This window comes from Dysidea avara, chromosome 10 (assembly GCF_963678975.1).
Source record: "Dysidea avara chromosome 10, odDysAvar1.4, whole genome shotgun sequence".
NCBI lineage: Eukaryota > Metazoa > Porifera > Demospongiae > Dictyoceratida > Dysideidae > Dysidea > Dysidea avara.
Genome location: NC_089281.1, coordinates 26943759 through 26965191, shown reverse-complemented (window position 1 = coordinate 26965191; position 21433 = coordinate 26943759). Strand labels below are relative to the sequence as shown.

The 21433-nt window shown below is 36.1% G+C and overlaps 2 protein-coding genes and 1 long non-coding RNA gene across 3 annotated transcripts; 1 reads left to right on the top strand and 2 right to left on the bottom strand.

Moving 5' to 3' along the window:
- Positions 1–430: 430 nt before the first annotated feature.
- On the bottom strand, positions 431–7936 carry LOC136236284 (probable serine/threonine-protein kinase kinX). Its single transcript, XM_066026423.1, has 5 exons — positions 6376–7936; positions 1256–1991; positions 1159–1209; positions 637–1102; positions 431–583 (listed from the first exon to the last, which is right to left on the bottom strand). The coding sequence occupies exons 1-5, from the start codon at positions 7921–7923 to the stop codon at positions 514–516; spliced, it is 2871 nt and encodes a 956-aa protein (XP_065882495.1). The 5' UTR covers positions 7924–7936; the 3' UTR covers positions 431–513.
- A 528-nt stretch (positions 7937–8464) lies between these two features.
- LOC136269171 (uncharacterized) lies at positions 8465–11092 on the top strand. The gene is made up of 3 exons (XR_010707238.1): positions 8465–8544; positions 9555–9609; positions 10466–11092. It is a non-coding gene; the product is annotated as an uncharacterized lncRNA (long non-coding RNA).
- Positions 11093–15366: 4274 nt separating this feature from the next.
- On the bottom strand, positions 15367–21391 carry LOC136236875 (protein mono-ADP-ribosyltransferase PARP14-like). Its single transcript, XM_066027106.1, has 5 exons — positions 21296–21391; positions 20401–20634; positions 18836–20198; positions 15934–16056; positions 15367–15656 (listed from the first exon to the last, which is right to left on the bottom strand). Exons 1-5 carry the CDS (start codon positions 21389–21391, stop codon positions 15367–15369), a joined length of 2106 nt encoding a protein of 701 aa, XP_065883178.1.
- Positions 21392–21433: the final 42 nt, after the last annotated feature.

The window sequence follows — 21433 nt, the reverse complement described above, 5'->3', positions numbered from 1 at the left end:
AACTACAAGGAAGAAATTTGTATACTCTAATACAACAGCCAAATGTGTGTATACTACAAAACACTATAATAGAACATTCAATAGAGTTCCATAACAGAATACTTAATATCAGGTAAGAAAAATATATATACCAGGCCAGCCAACAAATAATAACATTATACACAATACGTGGCCTGCTGGTATCACCTACCTGGTGATTAATGTAGACATGACTAATAAGGGAACTTGCCTAATATTTAACAGGCCATGCCATGGGCCAAAGTTCCTTGGCATTAATATTATGGGTGGGTGAATTATTGTATGATGGAAATGTATAAGATACATGGTCTTTCTTTATAACTAAACAGGGCCAGATGTGACTCCAAACTGTTTTGTGATGTAACTATGAACTAATTCTTTAAGAAACTGTCCGTTTGTTTAAATGATAAAGTCATATAATACACCCTTTATATGCTATACCAGCATATAAATGTTTACATAAAATTGAGCATGTATATATATACAGTGACAAGTTTAAAAAATTCCTTTTTGTTGAAGTTCTTGATTTACTCTTTTTAAGTATGTTGGATCAGGATAACCATGACTACAGGAAACACAAGTAATTTGTATGTTAAAATGCATGTATAGCTATAATACCATTGGGGTCCTCCATGTTTGTTGGTCTTGTGGTGGATATCACTCCATACTATTCTGCCAGTATCTGGTTGAATGGTAAATGTTAGTTTAGCATCAAATGCTTTCCTCAGTAGCCCATACACTTCTCTGCCTTCTGGTGAGTCAGGGAGATAAGCTTGATGTATACCGCCATTAAATGGTCTACCAGGACGAGGCTGGTTAGGACCTTGTATACCATTGGGAATAATATAGCTAATTTTCAATGCACCATAATTCTCATATCCAGGAAGGCTTTGTAGTTTTAATACCTGACATGTCATTCTACCCCCAGCTGGCTGATCCCCAGTTACTGGACGTATTTGTACCTTACATACTGGACAGTAGGAATTGGTCTGTAGAGACCTCTTGAGACATTCTCTACAATATTTGTGTTGGCATTTTGTGGTCACCAGGTCAGTGATGTTATTTTGACATATAGGACATTCCTCTGTGAAGAACAATAAATAATATTTTACAACACAATAATTTAAAAAAAAATCATACCTGTTGTTGGATTAGTCTGGGTGGGTTTGGATGACTGGTGGTCGCTTGGAGCTAAACAGCATAAAATGATTAGACTGTTGTACTTATAAACACTTACAATTTGCAGTGTGAATTGGTTGAAGTGATTTAGTCGATATAGCATGGAGTGGGATACCACTTTGAGTACTAGGGCTACTGTGAGGCTGCACTACCTTTCTAGCATCGATAAAGAATGGTTTAAAAGCTTTAAAGGTAGGAGCATTAATCATCACAATGCGCACATCTGTAAGGAGTCCAGCAGGATGGTAGGGGTAATGGCAGACTACATTAATGATTGTTTTGGCTACCACATCTTTTGGTACTCCAAATAATCCACAGCTGATGGGAGGTATGGCAATGGAAGTGACTCCAAGCTTTTCTGCTAGTTGTAGAGTGTTCATACAAGCCATCCAGAGTAGCTGTTGAGACTTGTTTTTGTGTTTGTACTGTTCTGGTCCTACTGTGTGGATGACATACTTGCACTTGAGAGCTCCTCCAGCTTCAGTGTGTACTGCCTGACTGACTTTAATAAGACCATGTTGTTGGATTAATGCTGTGGACTGTTGTTCTACCACTCCATTGCTGGCTTTGTTGATAGCAGCTGCCAATCCAACACCATGTAGCAACTTCTCATTGGCTGAATTAACTATTGCATCCACTGTTTCCTCTGTGATATCAGCTTGTTTGAGTGTAATCCTTCTACCTCCTGGTAGAGACAGTGACATGTTGGTGGGCGAATCAGCCTCTGTTCTTCCTGCTGTAATGGTAGCTACATCACCAACTGTTACATTTGGTGAGGATGAGAGTGAAGAAATCTGGTAACAAAAAGATGATATGTGGCACGTGTTCTTCTAGCACAATATCATGCAAAACAAAAATGATTTTTATACCATAAACCTCGAAATAATCCTGAACTTCAGGTGATGATCTCAAGTACCTCTTTGGTGTCAAAGGAAAGAATGGTACAAGATGTATGAGGCTGTAATAATACGATGAAAGCAGGTTATTTTCAAAGCAGAAAACTTTGCAGAAGAGGTAAAATAAAGGTAGTAAATTTGTATTATTTTAAAGTCTGGGTGGATAAATGGAAATTCGTATCACAAAATTACAAAAGATGTACATGCTTGCTTGCCAACAACTGACTTACTGATGGAACAAAATCCCCATTCCTATTCACTGGAGAAAAGATTGGGGGAATCCCAAGTGGAGCAAATCCTAATAGGGACCTGCCGATTATGCTGGCATAATAATGAGCATAATAGGTGCCTGAAAGCAGTGCGCATAATGCTAGCATAATAGGTAGAAAACTTGTGCAACACTATAAATTCTTGCTTATCGAAATACATATCCCCACAAAAAGATCGATATACTCTAATAGAACAGTCAGTAACTAATAAACATTATCAGGTAACTAACTGTTCTATTAGAGTATATCGATCTTTTCTGTGACATGCATTTTCACAAGCAAGGACTTACAGTCTGTGCTTCAACCACTTACTGTTTTCCCATAAAGTGCAAAGTTATTAGAAAAACATGGGAACTGAGGTATAAAATTAATATTGAGCATAATTTGAGCATAATAGGTAAATATTGAGCATTAATTTAAGCATAATAGGAAAAATTTTGAGCAGTGCAGCATAGCATAATAGGTAAAATAATGAGCATAATTGGTGGGTCCCTAAATCCTAACCAGCCACTGACTTGATCATGCCTTGCTAGAATCATAGCAGACAGCCCTATGGCATATCTCAATCAACTGTTTAACGCAGTAATGATACTGTTTTAACCATTGCAGTCATTAATGCGATGTGTCTATGCCAATGTGTTTGATCACGTGAAGGCAAGTTACTTTTAATTGTGGGAATTTATTTTCGAAGAACAGCAGGTCTTGAGAATTTTTTTTCGAAGAGAAGAGCCTCTTCAAAATACCCGAAAATAAAAAAAACTTTTGAAAACCCTTCAAAAATTACCTGCTACATGGTGTTAATTACATGCTAATAAGCAGTGTAGCCATTTTGCATAGTTTTCAAATATATTCTGCCTGTTACACAGTCCTGTACATAGAGAACAATACATGAAGCTAATGTGATAGGCAACACAAAGCCATTCGGATGCACTACTGCAAATCAACACTTTACACTGTTAGCAAATGAGTGAGACACAAAGACAAAGGTAAGTAAGTCCATGATTATAATCTTGCTGTGCATAACCTTCGCAGAGCAAAGTTTCACAATTATGGCGAACAAATTATACTGATGAATACATTGTCCAAGATGGGTACATTGCACGTACTGCATAGGCACCATTCAACATCTAACAGTGAAAAATTAAGCCTGTGTTATTGAGTTGTGCTTGTCTGAAGGTGGCATGAACTAGGTAATTAGTAAGTCAGTCAGTCAGTCAGTCAGTCAGTCAGTCATTTCTTTAAAAAATTAAATTTTGTAGCAACTCCTTGGAAGAATTTTGGTCATCCTGAAAAGCATGCACTTGATTATAACTAATACTGCCAAGGCCTGTGAATGTATTGTAAGGCTGATTTCTGGTCAATATCATTTTTTGTTGTTGTGCAAAGCCAGGTGTGCACCTTCAAATCTCTACTATACATGTACTGTGTATATACGTTTTGTGAGAAACTATTGTGTAAAAAGGTAGAAGTATAAAAGATTTTTTTTAAATTAATGCTTTGCTGTTTAGTTGATGTCAAACAATTGCTATGTTTTGGGGTCTCAATTTGAGTGACTGTTCTATTAAAGGAATAACTGACTGCTAGCTATATTGAACTGTTTAATTGCCTAGCTTCCATTATTGCATAGCATACAAAAACAGAAACTGATGCAGTGATAAACTGCTTGACAAGGTAATCATTCAAACATGTCCCATTCAACAAGGAGTATTTGGGAAGCTAGATACCTTGACTGGCACATAAAATAAAATTCCTAAAAGTCTCATTGGGTACACTGTATAAGTTACATTAGATATACAATAAAAGCATACGCATCTCACAATGCAGGTGCTACTGCAAGTGTTGTTGGTGTCCTTCACATCAGAGGCAATTCAAGTTGTAAGTACAGTGTAGTTATCTTGCTTAGACAGTGTTGCTTATATGGTCACCCATCAACATGCTGGAACAAAGAGCCAATTAACACAAACTGTTACTGTCACTTATAGTTAAGTAAGAGTTTAGGAAGTAATTTCATACATGATGGGGCAGAACTTTATCTGAAGAGCCTAAATATGCATGTATCTCATCTCATTTCATGAATTTTTTGACACAATAAAGTAACACAGCCTGTCAAACGAATAGGTAACCAAACTAATATTGCAGCTGGAGTATGTTTCCTTTATAAAATCTAATTCCCATGTCTCTCAATATTACTATACCAAGGTACCAATATATAATACTACAACTATCTTTGAACTCCTTTTATTTCTACTGTCTACATAACTGAGCCAAATAAGTAGGTACAGTGAAACCTCAATTATCCGAACTAATTGGGGGGAAGGGTGCTCGGATAATCAAAAGTACATAAGATCGAGCATCCATACATTTATATACTGAGCTTTGCTCAACTACTCTAATAAAGCATACACTTTTTGACAAAATACCCTAATTGAGCAGTCAATTTGGTGTTTGGATAATCGAGTTCGGTTAATCGGTGTTCGGATAATTGAGGTTCCACTGTACCCATCTAATAGGTTGGCATAATTCAGAGCAAACTATATGTCTGAAACATTAAGTATAATGCTGGTATATTAGGCATAAATTTTTGTCTGTGAAAATGTCAGAATAATCAGCATACTTAAATGGAACAGTCAATCTTGACATATGAGTTTTATTAATTTACAAAGTAGCCAAATTGATAGGAAACAAGTATATTTAAACAGTAAGTTACAAAGGTTGCTATAATCTATTAAGATAGTGGAAGTTTATAAGCGAACATGCATGGGAACTGATATTGTATGAGCACAATTGTATAATAAGCTAGCACTTCAGCATGACGGTACCATGTCCAAATAAGATGATTATGAGATTCCACCATAGCTATATATCTCACAAGTATTAAGTTCAATTAGGGATGTAGGGAACAAGGAAGATGACCTACAAATATTAATCCCTACTTCAGTATACCCATAGGATTAAATGTCCACTAATATATCTGCAGGTGTAGGTGACCTCCCTTCTTTCCCTACTTTTTTTTCTATAATCCCTAATCGAACCACAGTTAATGTTCATCTGAATGCATGCCTCAACTATAAAGTGAAGTGGCCATTATGCTTCGCTTTCAGTTGCAGTGATTGCAGAGGTGCTTCTTCTATTGTTCTTCATTTGTAATGCTGTGTAATGGGCTGAACATAGCTGAAAGCGAAGCATAATATAATCATTGGGGCATGCAAAATATCCATATTTTTGTGGTGGCTGGACTGATTGCAGAGATGATTTTCCTACTGTTCTTCGTTTGTAGCACTGTGTGCTGGGCTAAACATCTGAAAATATGGATGATTCCTGAAAATATGGATGATTCCTGTTTATAAAAGTAGGGAAGCCATTGCGCTACTGCGAATCAACACCTTGGGCTGTTAGCAAAAGAAATGGGACACAAGGTCAGCCTGTGGTATGCCAAAAGGCACCTGTCGGGCTGAAGCGACATTGAACAATGAAAAATTAAGCCTGTAGAATTTAGCTGTTATAGAGTTACACTTCTCTGAAGGCATTAGTTAGTCAGTCAGTTAGCAGAAAATTCCACTGAATACTTTTTAAAAAATTTCATAGCGACCTATCTGAAGCATTTTTGGCTATTCTGAGACACTTTTGGCTTGATTCTACCTAACCAATACTGCCAAGGTGCCATGAAACAATTGTGAGGTCTTTTTGTGAAAAGGTGCTCCCTATACAGTACTTCTGATATCTACCGTAAACCAGGAAAAATTCATTGTCAAAAATTTTTTGTCACTGGCTGTACCAACGAAAATTAAAAATTTGCGCATACAGACATTAACATATAGTTATTCCATCAAAATTTTTTCATCAATTGTTATAGTGAAGAAAATATTTTTCATTGAAATTTTTAACGCACAAAATTTTTCTACACCAAATTTTTCCTGATTTACGCTTTGGTTTGTTAAGAGAAATTGCATGATACTGAATCCTACATGCATTTGTATTATTTGAGCTGTCATTTCACTATAAGAAAAACTTACAAATTGATCTTCTGGTATTATTTCTTCATTTCTTTCATAATCTTGACTAAGCTGTTGATCCTTTAAAGCCATTTCTTGGTCTTTCTGATTCAGGTATAGATCAAGATATGGATCTGATATTTCTTGGTCATGATGTTTCAGTTGCTGATCTTTCTGATCAAGGTATTGATCTTTTCCAGCAATTTCTAGCTGTTGATCCTTCTGTGCTATTTGTAGATCTCTTTGCCTTAGATGTTGGTCTTTCTGACTTACAATTTGATCTTTTTGGGCAATTTCATGATCTTTATGCTTTAGTTGTTCATCCTTTTGATTTAGTTGTTGATCCTTCCAGCTAAGTTGTTGATCTTTCTGACTTAGTTGTTGATCCTTCTGACTAAGTTGTTGATCTTTCTGACTTAGTTGTTGATCCTTCTGACCAAGTTGTTGATCTTTCTGAGTCATTTCTTGATCTTTCAGTCTTAGTTGATTATCCTTCTGACTGAGTTGTCTATCCTTTTCAACTATTTGTTGATCTTTTTGTCGTAGTTGTTGATCTTTCTGATTAAGCATTTCATCTTTTTGACATAACTGTTGATCCTTCAAAATTAACTGATTATCTTTTTCCATCAACTGTTGATCTTTCTGAACTATTCGTTCATCAACAGACTTCATGTTGACAACACACTTGAACAGTTCAATGACACTATCATCTTCATGTGGGTGATGATCATAATTGACATCCTTCAACCTCTTGATCACCTCTTCAATAACTGGCCTCTCTTCTGGCGTATCTTGTAAGCACTGTTCAGCCAATAACTTTAGTGATGGACACCGTCCCATTTTTATCAAGTAATGTTCTCTTCTTTCAATCTCGGACAAGACAGTCCTACTTGCAGTAACCTGATTCTTTGGTACAGGCCATTCCATACTCACCAAGTGTACACACACACATCCCACTGAGAACACATCAATTGGCAGACCATACACTGGCTCATCTATTAAAGCTTCTGGAGGCATAAATGCTGTAGTTCCTGGAACCATTGTATGTCTGTGAAGACCAGGTGGTATTGCTTTAGCTACTCCGAGATCTGACACTTTTGCTACAAGATGTTTCGTAAGAAGGATGTTATTGGAAGACAGATCTCGATGAACGATATTTCGGCTGTGAAGAAACTGGATACCCTGACAGGTGTCCATGAGAATGGACGACTTGAAATGAAATGGAAAATCTTCTTTTTCATATTTCTCAATCAAGCCAGTTAGACTGATATACATCAACTCCATCACTAACCATGGTAACTGGGCATCAGGACTAGGGTAGTGTATTCCTAGGAACTGTACCACATTGGGGTGGAGTATTCTACTACACTGAACACACTCGGCGAGAAAGGCACGCTTCTTCGTTTCATTCATCAATATCGGGTGCATCTCTTTAGCAGCACAAACTGTTTCGTGTACCATCACTTCGTACACGTTAGCATAAGAACCGGTTCCTATCGGCTCTTTTCTACTTGTCTTCGTAACTCCTGGTAACTCTAAGCTGCGAAGTTGCTCGTCAAAAGTTGCCATTTTGTCCTGTAGGTCAGGGTACTAGTTATGACCTTCATTACATCATGTATTATATCATGAAAGTAGACGTACGTGATATCATTAAAACTTCGAGAGTGGTTCTAGTGAGGAAGGATTGGTAGCTATTTAGCTACAAAATTATCAAATAGCTATGTCATTAGCTATAACATCTATACTAAGCTATTGAAATAGCTATCAGGTGAAAAAAAGTGTGCATATCAGACAATTCAGTGTATTTTAATGTCATTCAGCTGCAGTATGAAAATGTACTGTTTGTTCAATTAGAATTTTAAAAATAAAACTGATTCTAAAAAAACCTGTTAATTTTAGCAACTTTTATATGCTCACCTGTATAGCACATACATCATATAGGGGTGGGTGGGTGGGTGGGTGCGGAGGGGAGGGGTGGTTGACAGTGAAAAAACAGTCTATAAGTATCATACAACTGTTTAAATATATACGTTCTTTGATATTGTATATGCATTAGTTTGCCAGTGATAGGTATAAACGGCGAAAAGAATGTAATGAATTGTCCGCCCACGCCCAATTTACGCCTTCGTTAAAATGGCCTTGCTCAAAGACGATTAAATGTCTATGACAGTTTTCTGTATAAATACTTTGGTTTGTTTATCATGCTGTAATATTGTGCTGCTGTGTTATGCTATAATAATATTAATGCTTATATTATTTAATGATGTTTGTTTCTATTACTAGCGATTCCGGAATTCCGTAAATTTTGCATAAAAGTTTCTCCGTGAATCTTCCATTGGAGAGTTGGCACAATCATTTCGCTGCCATACGAGCAATTGATCAAACAATTGGATCGTTTCTAGGGTTTCTGGGGGCAAGGAATACGATGGTGCAGTTAGTTTCCCGCTACAAATATGTTTGTGTGGAGTTTTATGCTAATTATAAGATTATTTTGCAATATAGCCACCACAATGTTATGTTCTTTTTGCAAGAAACGACCCAGCACATGTTAGTTGCACCAAGGTGAGCATTTTTGTCCATGTAGTTTTCAATATTACCATGTTAAAAGTCAGCAAATTTGCACCACAAATGGCTCATCTCTTTGATGCACCATTTTGGTAGCTGTCAAGGAGCTGTACATTAAGAGACAAAACAATCATATAAACAGCTATAAATCAACAGTACAACTCTTTGCTTTGCATGCACATTGTATTTTTGAGTGGAGATGACTGGAACAGAGTGGTTGCACTTCACCATGTGTATGTTGTTTTGCCATCCGCAAGATGCTAAATGCATGCAACTATTTAGTGGCTTTCTATGGAGGTGACCTTTATTCAGAGGGTCTTACAAGTAAGGTTACACTGTGGTCCATGTAATAAGGTGTTTATAACAGAAAACAGAATTTCAAAATGTTATTGCAAAGCTCGGTTATAAGCATTTGTTCAATTGTGCCATTTTTGGGCCTTTTTTCAATGGAAAGATATGGAGAAAATTTTGCCTATTTTAAAGGACAAAATTGCTTATAACTCTACCATTCTATAATGGATTTTTAAAATCTAAGTGTTTATGAGATCCTCAGGGAGTACTACTCAAGGCTATGCTAAATAAAAATTATTTCCATTAATTTTAAAACTCTCCCGGAATCGCTACTATTACTTTAGTGCACGGTGGGAGGTGGAAGCGTCCATGATGACGATTGGGCAATGTGCAAATAAGGTGAGTGTATGCTTTGTAAAAAGAAGCCCACGTAGCTGTGCAGGGCTCATCTTCTGTACAGCTCATCTTCTGTACAGATCAGCTTCTGTATAGTCTTTCATTATTTTATTTTTCCCGAGGGGTAGCCAACTCCCACGCAAAACACAGAAATGGTGTACCAGAGGGATTGCCAATGCCCACGCAAAGCACCCAAATGGTGTGTACGAGACTCCCAATCTTTATGTATTTTTAAAAGCATTTAGTGAGATTGCTAACTAGTAACTACCTGTACAGTTGTTGATCTACATCTTGTTCTAGTTATTCATGATCGATCATTGTCTACTTTCTCCATTATTTTTACATGATTTTGGATTTAGGATTTGGTTTCTAATATATTTGTGTATTTCTGATTGGATTTCTCACATAGCATACAAGAGTCCCAAGGCATTGGCTACCCCTCGCTTTTTACCAAAAGCCAGTTCATCTCTAGTTGACAAAGATAGTGAGACCATCTAATTATGATATTATTTCAATCTAAATTAAATTCTTGATCACAGATACACATTTCCCTTGTTGCTATATGTGGCGCACCACAAAATTAACCAATGTAAACAACCATTACCATACCTTGTAGTGTTTTATTTTTATGTGAATATGCATTGAAGTGTGTGTGTAGTGTGTGTTTGTGTGTGTGTGTGTTTGTGTGTAGTGTGTGTAGTGTGTAGTGTGTGTGTAGTGTGTGTGTGTGTAGTGTGTGAGTAGTGTGTGTGTGTGTAGTGTGTGAGTGTGTGTGTGTGTGTAGTGTGTGTGTGTGTAGTGTGTGCGTGATAAAGATTTTTTAAATTCACTAATTTAAATGTGACTGTTTTTTCCACAGGTTTATATGTTGGAGAACTGCATGCAAACAACTAACTTGAAATTTTTATAATGACCATTTTTAAAAAATATTTATTTGATTACATGTACAAAATACAAAGATGTATCACGTGATCAAAACAGTTATTAGCATGATGTACAAGGACTATTGACCATTGAAAAGTTGATGAATTAAACATTCAAGAACGGAATGCTTCTCCATTGCAACTCGCCCACGCAATATAGCGCGCGCGTCACTAATAATCAGTGCTCAGCCGGGGTATGCGACTATTGGATTGAGATGGTGATTTTTATAAAATTATTTGTACCTTGTAAAACGTTCATCACGAACGGTATAGCTAGCTGAAGTATTCAAGAAAGGATAGCTCTAGCCTGGTATAACCTGGAATCGTTAAAAAGTTCGCGCCTGGATTGTTGGGGTGAGCAAATATTTTCATTGCCAATGGTTCTATGTGTAATGTTAAACCCCCTACTTTGTACCATGAAGAAGGCCGTATTAAGCTGTTACATTTTACGTGAAAGTAGATGTCATGCTGGCCATTCCTGCTAGAACCTGGAAAAGGTTAAAAAGTTATCTGGCGCTCCATAACAGAGCCTTGAAAACCTGCTTCCAGTGTAGACGCGTGTATCTTGTCAATAAAAATTTTTTATTAAAAGTCGCTTAATTGTTTGATATGGAGTCCCAATTAAAAAAAAAACAAAAAAAAAACGCCAAGCGAGCACTCGGCGTTTTTATTTTATTTTTTATTTGGTTTACATGTAATATAGCCTAAGGTGTGAAATCAGCCATTTATTTATATGAGCAGCCTGTCCTGCATGCAGGATGTTAAATAGCAGGGTGTACCATTCCTGGAAAACTATAGCTAGCTGATTTGATAATAACCTTATGGATGAATGTAGCAACTAACAAGCTACAGGGTGATATATGATCTAGCTAGTTAAGTGTAAGTAACAAAATTTCTAATAAACCAGAAATTGCAAGTTGATCACATAGTGCATGCCTTGTCATGCCAAGATTGTTGACCCAACATTGCACACCGAGACTGATTTATATATAATTATGCAAGCCACATGATGTTCTTCCTTTTCTAGTTGTTGAATGTCTGTATTGTAGTATGGATTCTACACAGCCATGTATTATTACAATTGAATGACATTGACATCATTACAGCTATTCGTTGGCTGCCACCTCATCTTTTTCACCCAGCTTTTGTAGGTTACATTTTGGTTGTTTTGGTCCCCACACCTATAACACCAGAAAGATCAAAAAGGTTCAATGCAATGTTGCTTGTTTTGTTATTAATTCTCTCATTACAGGTAGTGTAACTAACACGTTGAAACATCTTACCTGAGAAAATTTATTAAGGTTGACAATAATTAATTTTATGTAAAGAGAGAGAAAACCATTAGTTTTATTGATGAAAACACAGTAACAGTATAATTATATCCTCGGACACATGCTACCACAAATAGGGCAATATAAGCTCCACAAGTGGGCATGGCAAGGGTAACAAAAAACAACAAAAACAGCATTACATATACACTCAATTAAAAAGACAAATTAATTATATTATACAAATACAACGTTCAAGTCTCCACACACCATTCCTGACAGTCCTTCGCCATAAATATCCTTCTAGAGGAAGAGACACTTTTTACAATCCTATCAGCAAGTACTCATTGACGTTTTGCCATACCAACATGCTGATAAACGAAATCTAAATAAAACAAAACCGACAAATGTATTCTTTTCAATCCAGGTATCCTTTCTTTGTCAAATTCATTAGTATAATACTTGGGGATATGATGTCATTCACTGACTTTTTCCCAATGCAATTTTCTCTGTGCATAGCTACTCATCTTCTTCATTTCCAAGCATCTGTAATGTTGAAATTGTTCATGAGATTGCCAAACTAGGTACACCTTGGTCCAAAGGGCTATAGTTATATTGGTGGTGGATAGTGGCTCATCCACATAATGCTTGTCAATCATGGTCCCCTCAGATATTATATTTTTACAACTTAATATTATGAAAGTATGCAGCAGTTATATAAACTTGTCAAGGTCATAACAGGTCAGTTTTTATTATTGTTTGAAGAAATCAGTACAGAAGTTAAAACAAAGGATTAATTGTCATTGGTGAGATGCATGATGTGGAGAGGTTGACAACATTGTTCTTGGTACGCATGAATAATTAACAGTCAAGTGAGGTGGATTATATGATGAATGCTTTGATCTGTTTCATTTCCTGTCATTGACATTGTGTTTAAGTGTTGCTCCTAGCCGTCACATGCATGCATCACAACATGCAGTGTTATTAGTATTAATCACATAGTGGTTTAATTTGCCATACGTTAGTCCCAATAGTAGGAGTGCAATTAATCCCAAATCACACCGCCTTGTTTCTGTAATTGCACTGTAAAGTAGCCAATAAAATAGCAGAATAACAGAAGCCTTTTAAGTGCAACAAGAAAGTGATATAATGAATAGCCAATCAAATAAGCTGACAATAGAAGCCTTTTAAGTGCAACATATGTAGACATTTGAGTAGCCAATCAGAATTGCTGACACGTGAAGCCTTTTAAGTGCAACAACAAATGATGTAATACAAAGAAGGATGATGCAGTCACCTGGTAGAAGTTAATGGCCACATAGAACTGGATAGATGTGTACTACAAACCACGAAGGGTGGTCACTATGTGATTAGTAGGCAATCACACGCATTTTCGTGCAATTATGGAATAATTGTACTCGTAACAGCCAAAATTGCACTCAAATGTGTGTGATTACCTATACTAATCATCATCACAGAAATCCCCACAAAAGAAAAACAACCCAGGAACAAAATATTTTTGTGGTTAAAAACCTTTTGTGGTTAAAAACCCAAAACATTTGGAAGTTTTGTTCTTCCTTCTATAGCTATATATGCACGGCATATTCATGCAATGGAAGGAGTATAGTTACAGAATTAACATAATCTTTTATATTTAGCTTGGAAATGTTTTGTAGTTGTTTAATTGATAACACCATACACTCATACACTGCTACACTTGTTGATCAACATTGCTTTTGCAGAGACAAGCATTTATAAACAAAAGTAACTAGTGAATAAAGGTATTGACTGAGTTGAAGTTAATGTGTTGTTTCTTTGGTTAGAGTATGCATATAACATAATATAAATTATGCATGTGCATGCAAAGTGTGTGTGTGTGTGTGTGTGTGTGTGTGTGTGTGTGTGTGTGTGTGTGTGTGTGTGTGTGTGTGTGTGTGTGTGTGTGTGTGTGTGTGTGTGTGTGTGTGTGTGTGTGTGTGTGTGTGTGTGTGTGTGTGTGTGTGTGTGTGTGTGTGTGGTGCATAAGTGTATGTATCGTATTGATATGTACATGTTTGTTCCTGTGTATGTGCATGTTTTATGACAATTGAGTTGATACTTGATTTTTTAGTTACCCAAACACTTCAAATCAAACAGTTATCCAAACAGTAAAATGACTGTCCAGTTCAAGTTTTTTTCTTAAGGTGTGCATTCTATAAAGTAATTGATAGGGCTCTGTATATTATCTGAATACACTCAGGGCTTAATAAGGTAACTGTTCAATTAGAGTATTTTGCATTCTACTTCTTTAACACCTCCAAAACTACTGAGACTTTGAATTGTTAATTTCTCAATCTCTGACCAATTGCAAATATTTTCCTCCAATGTACCTGCCCTATGACAGAACAGTTTCCTTAGTGGGTATACATGTTATGTGTATTAATCATATTTTATATTGTGACTAGTGCTTAGCAATAAGTAAAATGACAAGTATCAAAAACTTTCTACTAAAGTGTATGTACAGCACTGAAACAATGCTAGTGTATAAAAATGTACTCAGTCCTGCTACCCTACAACTTACAGCTATATCTATTGTCATCACTTTTCTGTACTACTATGATAATGATTATGAGTGTAAACGCACTTGTAGGTTGGTACACATGTACAGTGAGAGAATAAAGGAAAATACTTACACATGTAGGAAAAAAATTGTACACAAAAGTTTCAGAATAAGAGAAAAAGTATGCATAAATGTACAACACACCTGCAAAAAGTTGTAACCAAAAATGTAAAAAAGGTTGTACTATCCAGGAATTGAATCCAACATCTCACGATCAGAATGCACTCTTTGTACAATAACTTCTATGCTATACATCACATACAGTTATGAAGCTAGCATGCATAAGTTAATTTGGCCTAGGTGTTTACTTGTGGTTTATGTAAAGAATTTCAGTGGGTTTTGCTCTACATTCTTGCACATCCTACGCATGCACCATAGGTGGAAAATGGCAGTGGTTATACGTTAGAACTGCTTTTAATAAGCTTAATTGGTAAAGCCAGATGATAAGTGCTTTGTGAGGCACGAAAACCACTTCAATAGTGGGTAGCAAGATAGATACTGTATAGCCTAAATATTTCGAGGGGGAAAACTTTCAGTGTTATCAGCAAAAATTTTACCCTTGAAATATTTAGACCTCCATATAGTCTAATACATTTTGGGAGTGTTTGCAAATCCGTGAAAATTTTAATTTTAGCAACATTGCTCAACCTCGAAAAATTTGCCCCTTGAAATATTTAAGCTATACGGTAGCTGACTAACCAGAAAGGAATGTAGATTGACAGACAGACAGCTATTTAGTTTTTATACATAGATATGATCCAATTAACAGCAGCCTCACTACATAACCTGCCTGTGTAGTGATTAAGAGGACACCAATGAACTTGTAAAAATTAAGATATATGATAACAACAATTGCAGCTGTAAAAGTAATTTATATAAAGTTGAATGGTCACACATTAATGCAGAAAACTACAAAGTAAGTATACAACATCTACGTAGTAGTGTTACATACTGTAAAAAGTCTTGTCTACTATCTAAATGTGATGAGATATTCAGGATAACACTGTGCATCACCAAACACAACAAACACATTAGGATTGTTTGTGTTGTCCACTACCGAGTCATACAAGATTGTAGCACTCTTGCTAGAATCTTTAGGTGGTGGAAGTATCAAACCCTCTTTACCCTGTGTGTACTCTCCTATGAGTACACAAGCATAAAACATGAACCTGTTGCCATTGTCATCTTGAGGAGTGTGCTGCTTATGAGCTGAATAAGCAGCACTGACTGAAAAGTACACTCCATTGCCATATGAGATTGCTGCCAAAATATAATTCAATTAATTAGTGTGCACACATGAATAAATATTACTTACTGTGCATTTCCCTATAGCTCCTGTTAAAACCATGGTAACAGATTTGCTTGACCATTTTATTGGCACAACTATAAAATAATTTCCTCTCAATTTTTATTTGGGGATTAGTGTTTTTCATAATTTTCTTCCTGCCTGCATATTGAGTGTAGAGTACACAATTTTGTATGACTACAGTGACATCCAAGACTTTATCCATGTTTGCTTGTGACTGGGACATAGTACTTTTGAAGGCATCAAGTACAATGTTATACTCTTGACTTGATGGCTGTAAGTCAACAACATGACAGATGCTCTCTTTGCCACTGCCATCCAGTGGAATTGGGTCCCACAATGGTGGAAACTTTACTGTAAGTAAGAGACACGGTACTCAAACTATTGATTTTATCAAGAGGTAATCATATTGGAGAACAGGTTATCAAATGCCACATAGCTTTGTAAAAAATGATTGTGTGGAAGTTAAACAGCTTCCTTCCCATGCACACTTTGTAATAAAATTTTCCCAAAAAGATTATCCCATACACATGGGCATGTATTCATACAAATCAAGAGCAACACCACTGTAAAGAACATGCCTGACTAAAATATCAAGGATAATATAAGTGGTTGGAGTATTGCACAGAATTTCAACTGTGTCACCACGTTATCAAAAAATGAAACCTTTGACTGCACTGTATTCTACACATGAAGCATGCAGTACTGTCCATTTGTTTGGTCTTCTATAATTTGCTGGTTCAATAGTTGATTATAATTATATAATATGAACTCTTGACAAAAACTTTCAAACATTCTCAGACATTCTTCACCGTGCTGAATTATTGCAGTAAGAAAACAGATGCTATATACATTACACACAATAAGGAAGCTTCTACACAATCATTTGTTGCAGGATGATCTGGCATTAGATACTCTCCCATATTTGAGTATACATTGTGGCAAAAACTTCCCTTCATTGTTAAGATATCTGAGAAGCATACAATAAATGAAACGAAAATGACTTATATATGTCTAATAAGTATATACATACTTGGTGCAGATGCTAATCATGTCATGTGATGCTAATAATTCAGTGATGTCATGACTATAGAGGGTGCATGTATATGCACGTTTTCTGGGAACTTGATACTAGTATGGAATGATATCATGAACATGGCCACACTGTTTTGAATTAATACCACTTATGTTGGGATGTAGTTGTGTACTGGCTATTGGAATTATCCACTGTATATATATATTTATGTAGCTGTTTTGTCATTCAGAAACACGTGGTAAACAAGTAGCTGACTTAAATAGTTATAGATCATTTGCGATGATTTCAGGCATGGTCTCACAAAAGGTTGCTAAAAGATATGACTTCAGTGATACAGATAAAGTGAGAGCAAATTTAAGGTATTGAGTATATTATTGCAAAAACTGTCCTCACTACAGCACAAGTATGCTGTTACGTGTGTACTTTTACCAACTGTAACAATATTAATGCAGAAGTAGTGTTAACTTGTTGATATATTAATTACACAGAACATGCATAGAGTGCACACTGTACCCATTTGAGTCTGAAAAAGTGCTCCACAGGAAAATTTAGACTTAATTCTGAGATTGTATTTTGTAACAATTTGGCTGACATTTATTGAATAAACACTATGAGTAGCTGTATGCTCATTATTCATACTAATCTCTATAGCTATAGGTGGCAATTACAGGGACACAACATATAAATTTAACATTATACAGCTTGTAAAGTATAATTTCAGGGGGTTCGTGGTACAATTCCCAAGAAGTTGTATATTTTGAAATAGCTTAATAGTAGAGCTATAACATAAATGCTGCAACTATGCAGCAATATACGGATCTGTTGTATCTGTTCTGAAATATTCTCTAAAATGTACTTTAATATAACCAAGTTGTAATGCCAGTCATACTGTATTCATTCCAGAACACAAGGAAATCAAAAATTTGAAGAGTTTCATGGTGATAATGGTGCATCTTAGTAGTTTATGTTAATAAAGAACTCCAAATACTGTGAACCCTTGGTTATTCGAACCCCTTTGTTCACAGGCAATGACAAGTGTTCGGGTAAGTGAATTGTTTGAAACCCAGTTACATATGAAGCTCTGTTGAGTACTCTAATAGAACATACACAACAGCCATTTCCAGTTAAGGATGAGGGTCGGATAATCGAGGGTCTACTGTAGCTATATAACTATACTCTCCAGTGCATCTGACTGTTTTATTAGAGTATAAAACTTATTATGGTAACCGACTGCTCTATTAGAGTATTTTCTTAATCCTGATAGTGCCTCTTCTCTGAACAAAAGTGAAGAGGCTGTAGTACCTATTTCTGATGATTGTGAACCTGGGGTATATAGTTGTATAGCAAAATTATTAATGATAGTCTTATATACCACTGTTTGGCCACATTCCCTACCACAGTGTTGGAGCAGCATTAAAGGTAAACTATGTTGTTATACGTAGTTATGGAGAATGTAGTTTTACTATTACTCAGCACATTGCTGCTAGTCTGCAAACTGCGTATAGTAACACTCCCCTGCCTGTCCACTCTGTAAACTGATTTTGGACATGCGCTTATTTTCAGATGGGGTTTTAGTCAAAATCATTGCAACCCTTTGTATCCGCCACTGGCATTACATATTGCAGCACATGTCGTTGTCAGACCTTTAGTGCTGGCCACTGTAAAGATCTAACCTATACTACTAACAAACATGAATTCTTTTCTCATCCTAAGCCTAATATCAACCTTGATAGTTGACTGCAATGCAAACCAACATATAGGACAATTCATCAAAATAATAGAAGCAGTCACCAAAAAATAACTATCGTAATGGTATTCAAGGAGTCTTATACAATCCACCAATTTCTGTTTAGACATTATTTAACACAGATGTCATATCTCTTCTAAGCCATGCAGGGCTGAAATTAAAGATAAATAATGCTGATATCAATCAAATTTAATTATGAGATATATGTAGTGAACACTGTACAGACATAAGCCAAGGGTATGAAGTTTATTTCAAACTTTTATATATGAAATTTTCAATACTACTTCTTATTAGAGGATAAGTACTACCATTAGAGAATGTTATATTCATTGTGGAAAAGTTAATCACACCTGCTCCCTTCACCTGATCATTATACATGAAATCTTGACAGCCTCCTGATCTGAAAGTTTGATAGGCTTGTTCTATAGCATAATTGGCCATATAATCATAAGCGTTATATTCTTCATCATCAGTTTGCCATTTCCATGTTATTGTGTCTTTTAATAATTTGGCTACTTTTCTGTCCCCTTCTTCAACTGCTATTCTACCAAAAAGATTCATGACTTGTGTTACCATTTCCTTGACATCTTCTTCATCACCTATTAAGTAAATCTTCTTTAATTGAAACTCAAGCTTTATTTCAACTTGCTGTGCTTCAGCTTTCTCTTCAAGGTGTCTAACTTGCTCTTTTGTAAGCTTAGTTACTCGGTCATCATTTTCAATAACATGGACTATAAAACGATCTTGTATAAATTTTTGAACTTGTGTTAAAGCAGACTGAACTTGATGAGCACTTCCAGCAAATACATTAATATGTAAGACAATGCCTCCTTCACTCTCATGTTTGCTATCCTTTGAAGCTGCAGTAATTTGTTTACTGGATCCACTTAGATTGTGAGCTGTTGGTTGAGATGACAGTAGCAACACACTAGAACATGTTTGAATGAAAATATGGTATACATGAGTTTGGAAAATTACAACTCGTAACATTTGTAGGCAACAAGGATTACTGCTTAGTACAGCTTCACAGATGCTCTGAGCAAATTTTCTAGGTCTGTACACTCCTATTCCAGTCACAGGGAAACATATCGATGTCAATTGTTGCTCATCTACCTTTGCTAGACAAGCAGAGATTATTTTTGTAAAAGAATCTGGCAATACCACATGGTAGATGTATTTGCATTTTAAATTTCCATAAGCTGGAGTAACAAAAATTTCTCCCTCTTTTAATACAGAAATTTCTTTAATCAAAGAGCTTTCCAAATCTTTCCCAGCTTTCTTTAGTAAAGCTTTTCCGACTTCACTATCCAATTTCATTTGCGTATCGGTAGGATTGACCACTACATCACAGTCATCTTCTGAAATGTCTCCTTGTATAATCTCAATGGTAAGTTTACCTACTGCAAAGAAAGACATTGATTGCTGTGTTGTTGTTGTTGAGTAAGCGTCCATGTTTCTCTTCTGGCTTTGCTTCTTTAATACACCAATAAATTCTTTATATACAACTGTCAGAAGAATGGTAAGCCTGACAGTTTCAAGGGTGGTTGTCTTCTTGTGTGTTTTTAAATAAGCAGCTATGGTTTCTACCATTAACCTGGCAACAACCTTGGGTGGGTACTCAAGATTGCCAGCACCAAGAGCTGGAAAAGCGATTGAGGTTGCTTGACATTTGTCAGCTTCTTGTAAGCACTGTTTCACTATGCTTTGAAGAACCTGATAAGGTATTACACAGATTAGGCAATTGGCATAATGGAAGAAGGTATTTATTAGGAATCTTTTATAATGGGTAACAACTCAGCCGATAAAATACACATGTTTAATAAGACATCATGGAGTGCATGCAGGAATATTAAATAGAGCTTAGTTAGAACAATTTTCCCATGCATTTGCATATACTTATGTAGTAATAACATACTTCCTTAGAATTTTGCTCTTCATAAGGTACACCAACTGTATGTATAACTCTTTTGCATGATAACTTTCCAGGACCAGTTACAGCAATTCCTCCTTTAGGTACAAGTCCATATTTAGCAACATAAGAACTACACTCATCTTGAATAGCCTGACCACCAACTTTCAGTAAGTACTTGGAAATTTCTCCTTTACTGAGATCAAGATCATTTGAAGCACTATTAACATATACTTCAGCCTATAAACAAAAGATTAGCAGTAATTATTCTAAAGCTGTTAGGAGTGGACCATAATTTTCTGACACCAACAGCAAATCTTCATTAAACTGGCAGCTAATGTGATACAGTATGGAAGTGCATGTGTCCCATACGTTATTTAGTTGGGTAAAAAATTGTAGGGAGTGTCTGGGTGATGTTGCTAGTCTATTTTGATGTTGTTCGTATTGGTACTTTGCCAAATGCATGCATACAACTATGTAGTTTGTTAGTTTAATTAAGGTAATTCGCGAGTTGCAATGTAATATGTGTGTCAGGACTAATAGTCTGCATGCCATTTTGAAAACATATAATTGTCACTTATAATTTAGGGAGAAATCTGAGATTTTTTTGGGGGGAGGGATTTTCCTGTTTGTAATTTTATATCATCATGCAGCACAGCATACTGTGTACTAGGGTTTGGGCTTTTCTGGCCAAAAATATCACCCTAAAACTATAGCCTTACAGTACCTTAATGGCACCATGGCAGTATTGGTTAGGTATATAACCAAGCCCAAAAGTGCCTTCAGTACAACCTGAAACACTTCCAAAAAGTTGCTACATTTTTTATTTAGTGGAATTTTCTGACTGACTGACTGACTGACTGACTGACTGACTGACTGACTGACTGACTGACTGACTGACCGCCTGACTAATGCCTTCAGACAAGTGAAACTTGATAAGGGCTAAGACTATGGGCTTGATGTTTTCACTGTTTGATGTTGCTTCATCCTGAGACATGCTTTTTGGTATACCACAGTACATACAATGCACTCATCATGG